The sequence below is a fragment of the Gnatocerus cornutus genome, unplaced genomic scaffold, assembly GCF_029298725.1.
Source record: "Gnatocerus cornutus isolate USDA-ARS CGAHR unplaced genomic scaffold, icGnaCorn1.1 ctg00000033.1, whole genome shotgun sequence".
In the NCBI taxonomy this organism is placed as follows: domain Eukaryota; kingdom Metazoa; phylum Arthropoda; class Insecta; order Coleoptera; family Tenebrionidae; genus Gnatocerus; species Gnatocerus cornutus.
Window position 1 is genome coordinate 2,171,915 of NW_028275382.1, and position 3,619 is coordinate 2,175,533.

General features: G+C 40.6%; 1 protein-coding gene across 1 annotated transcript; it reads right to left on the bottom strand.

The window, feature by feature from the left end:
* Window positions 1–431: 431 nt before the first annotated feature.
* LOC148166069 (uncharacterized) lies at window positions 432–3,066 on the bottom strand. The gene is made up of 3 exons (XM_088049476.1): window positions 858–3,066; window positions 577–767; window positions 432–491 (listed from the first exon to the last, which is right to left on the bottom strand). Exons 1-3 carry the CDS (start codon window positions 3,064–3,066, stop codon window positions 432–434), a joined length of 2,460 nt encoding a protein of 819 aa, XP_087905602.1.
* Window positions 3,067–3,619: the final 553 nt, after the last annotated feature.

Here is a 3,619-nt window from a genome sequence, read left to right on the forward strand (position 1 = left end):
CTTGAGTTGATACATGGTGCCGAAGGAGCGGCGAGGACAACGAGATCGACCATTCTTTTTCCCTGTTTATTTAACCTCACCCTTATTGAGAATCCTATAACCACGCAACTTTCCTGAAAACCTAAGTAAGATCCTCCTGAGTAAGAGTTCCTAAATGGTCAAGAAGAACGTACAACCCAAGAGTGACCAAGACGAAGCCCCACTCCAGAGCAGTACGAGTTTTCGCACGTAGAAAGACCCGTCAGTGCGGTTGGAAGAGTTCCACTCCGAGGTGTGGAGAAGTTCTGCTTGTTCTCCTAGTCGAAGCTAGTGACAGGATGCAAGGAGTCAACGTTTCCGGACATGAGGGAAGTGCGGGACAGAAGAGGAGATTAGGCATAAGATAGAGATGTAAATGGTTAGGATAATGTAGTTAAGGTTTAGGCTATAAGTTAATTGTCGGGACGACAATTCTTAAGGGGTGGGCATATGTCAGCAATTAATAATAATTGCTGCGACTAAGAGGTTAACTACCTTTGTACGTTGCACCGGGTTTTCGCAAGTGGCTTAGCTAGCACTCCAAAACGGAGGACTAGCAAAGTCAGCTTGCGGAAGCGAGGTGACATGAGCAGCGTACAAGGGGTAGTTAGCCAGTAGTAGAAGTAGTAAAAGTGGTAGTGACTGCAGAGCTGGTAGTTGGTGGTCGTTGTGATTATTAAGTAGATTGTGGTCGCGTGGGACAATGTCTACCTCTATATTGTAAGTACGTAGTTTTAAGTCATTAGATTCTAATATCAATGTAGTTAGTAGGAATTAGTTAAGAATAAACAATAAATACTCCCAAAACTGTGTCATTATTGAAAGACCCCGTCACAGACGTGACAGTATTTCTTCTGAGAAATGTTCCTCTTGATGTTGTTTAATTATCTGCTTTGTTGCTTCATCTAATTCGGCTACAGATAAAGGACCAGAAATTTTGCTACCTTTACAATTTTTGATGAATCGTTTGCAGTAAGCCATTACTCTTATCATCCGCCTGTACGATGAGAATTGTTTATAAATGTGATCCTCAGTTGTTGCACCCACGACCTTGCTTACAAAGCATTTCTTGAGTTCAATGTTTGCGTTAGTCGTTTGACATGACGGAGTTTGAGGATAAGTTTTCGTTTTCAACCAGGTGGGCCCTTGCCACCAAAGTTTGTGACTGAGTAGCTTGTCAGCGTCTACTCCTCTTGAGATCGAATCTGCTGGGTTGTCTTCTGAGTTAACATGATTCCACTTCGCTGACGGAAGTAGTTGTTGAATTTCGGACACTCTATTTGAGATGAAGGTCTTCCATCTTTGCGGATCTCCTCTGATCCATGCTAAGACAATCATTGAATCCGTCCAGGCATACAATGTTGTACTTTCAAAATTTAACGCTGACGTGACTCTGTTCATAAGTTTAGCGAGAAGCTGAGCAGCACATAGTTCGAGTCGTGGTAAAGAAGTTTTTGTTTTTACTGGAGCTACTTTTGATTTTGCTGTCAGTAATGTAACTGTTTCATTTCCCGATTCGTTCATTACTTTCACGTAGATTACTGCTCCGTAGGCTTTTTCGGAAGCGTCGGAAAAGTCATGAATTTCTGTTGTTTTCCCTGCTTCAGTTTTTATCCACCTCGGTATTACAATGTTTTCCACTGACTTGAGTTTGTCGTAGAATTGGTTCCATTTTTCTTCGCTGGTGGTGGGTATTGGTTCATCCCACGCTAGTTGCTGTATCCAGAGATCTTGTATGATGAGTTTAGCTTTTACGACAACGGGTGACAACCATCCTATTGGATCAAATAGTTTTGCAACTGTTGCTAAAATATTTCTCTTTGTTGTTCGATTGTGAGGTTCAATGTTCACCTTGAACTTGAATGAATCATCGAAAGGCGCCCAATAAATGCCCAACGTCTTCTTGACATCTTCTGGGGATATCTCCATGGCGTTTTCATCTCGCAGATCTTCTGGCAAAGTTTCTATGACCGATTGGTTGTTACTGGACCATTTTCGTAGAGTAAATCCACCTCTCTTGAACATTTCGATGAGTTCTTTCTGCACATTCAATGCTTCTTCTTCAGAATTGGCTCCAGAAAGCAGATCATCCACATAAAAATCTCTCTTGGCCATTATGGATGCTAATGGATAGTTGTGTTTCTCGTCTTCGGCTAATTGCTGTATTGTTCTGATTGATAGATATGGAGCAGACGCTGTTCCATATGTCACAGTTTTCAGTTTGAATTCGCTGATTGGTTCAGATTGTGAATATCTCCATACAATTCGCTGATAATCTTGATCTGTGTCGGCTATTTTTATCTGCCGGTACATTTTCTCTATGTCGGCTTTAAACACTACAGGATGTATTCTCCATCTTAATACGATATCGAATAATTCATGTTGAATTCTGGGTCCTACATGCATTATTTCGTTGAGACTGATGCCATTGCTGCTTTTACAGGATGCGTCAAAAACTACTCTTAATTTTGTGGTTGTGCTGGATTCTCGGACCACCGCCTGATGAGGAATGTAGTATTTTCCGGACTTTTCTTGCTTAATTGGCACTTTTTCCATGCGACCTAATTTTAGATATTCAAGCATAAATTGTTTGTACTCACTCGCAAGTTTCTTGTCCTTGGCTAATCGCTTTTCGAGTTGTATTTGCCTGGCCATTGCCCTGGAGCGAGATTCTCCAATTTCAATATGCGTTTTAAATGGAATCTGAACTGTGTATCTTCCGTCTTTCTCTCGTGACACAGTTTCTTCATAAAAAGTTTCGCAAGCAGTTTCTTCTTCAGTCATTTTTCGCTTTGTTGAAATCTCTTCTAACTCCCAAAATTTAGAGATGTCTTGCTGTTCTGACCTGGACACCATACTGACGATTTTGATGTTATAATTTCCTTCGGTTTTACAGGTGCCTGAGATGATCCAACCTAGTTTAGTATCTTGACCCATAAGACCATCATCGGTTTTTCTTAGTCCTTGTAGAATTATTTGACGGTATTCATTCACTCCCAACAGAATATCTATGGGACCTGTCTTGTGAAATGTCGGATCGGCTAGCATATACAGGGTGTCCCAAAAGTGACGCACCACCTTAAAAGGGGGTAATTGGGTGGTCCTCCAGAGTACCAAAAAAATGTTAAAAAAAATTCCAGACTCTCTGTTTTCGCAGGAGGAGTAAAAGAAAATTAGGAAAATGGCAACATTGCAGAAGTGTACCCCCCTATGATTTAAATTTCCAGTAGTCAAAGCCATAGTAACGTTGCTGTTGTATTGTTGGCGTTAGTCAGGTCGGCTCATGAACGAGTATTGTAACTATGTTTCACGTGAACGATGCCACACTGATCGAGATTGTTAATTCAAAAATTTTCTTAACAATTTTAAGGCATTTCTTACAAGATTTTTCCGATTTTTTTTGCACCATGCCTTTGCGCAAGATGTTCTTTGGGTAACAAATTTATTTGAACGTAAAATTATTGCAGAGAAATCGTTATTTTTCGCATCAAACTTTGCCTCTTCAACCCATCGTATCTCGAAAAATTGAAGACATGGATTTTTTTTAACATTTTTCCGGTGATCTATGGCATTGTCCGATGATACAGTTTTACGGTGGTGC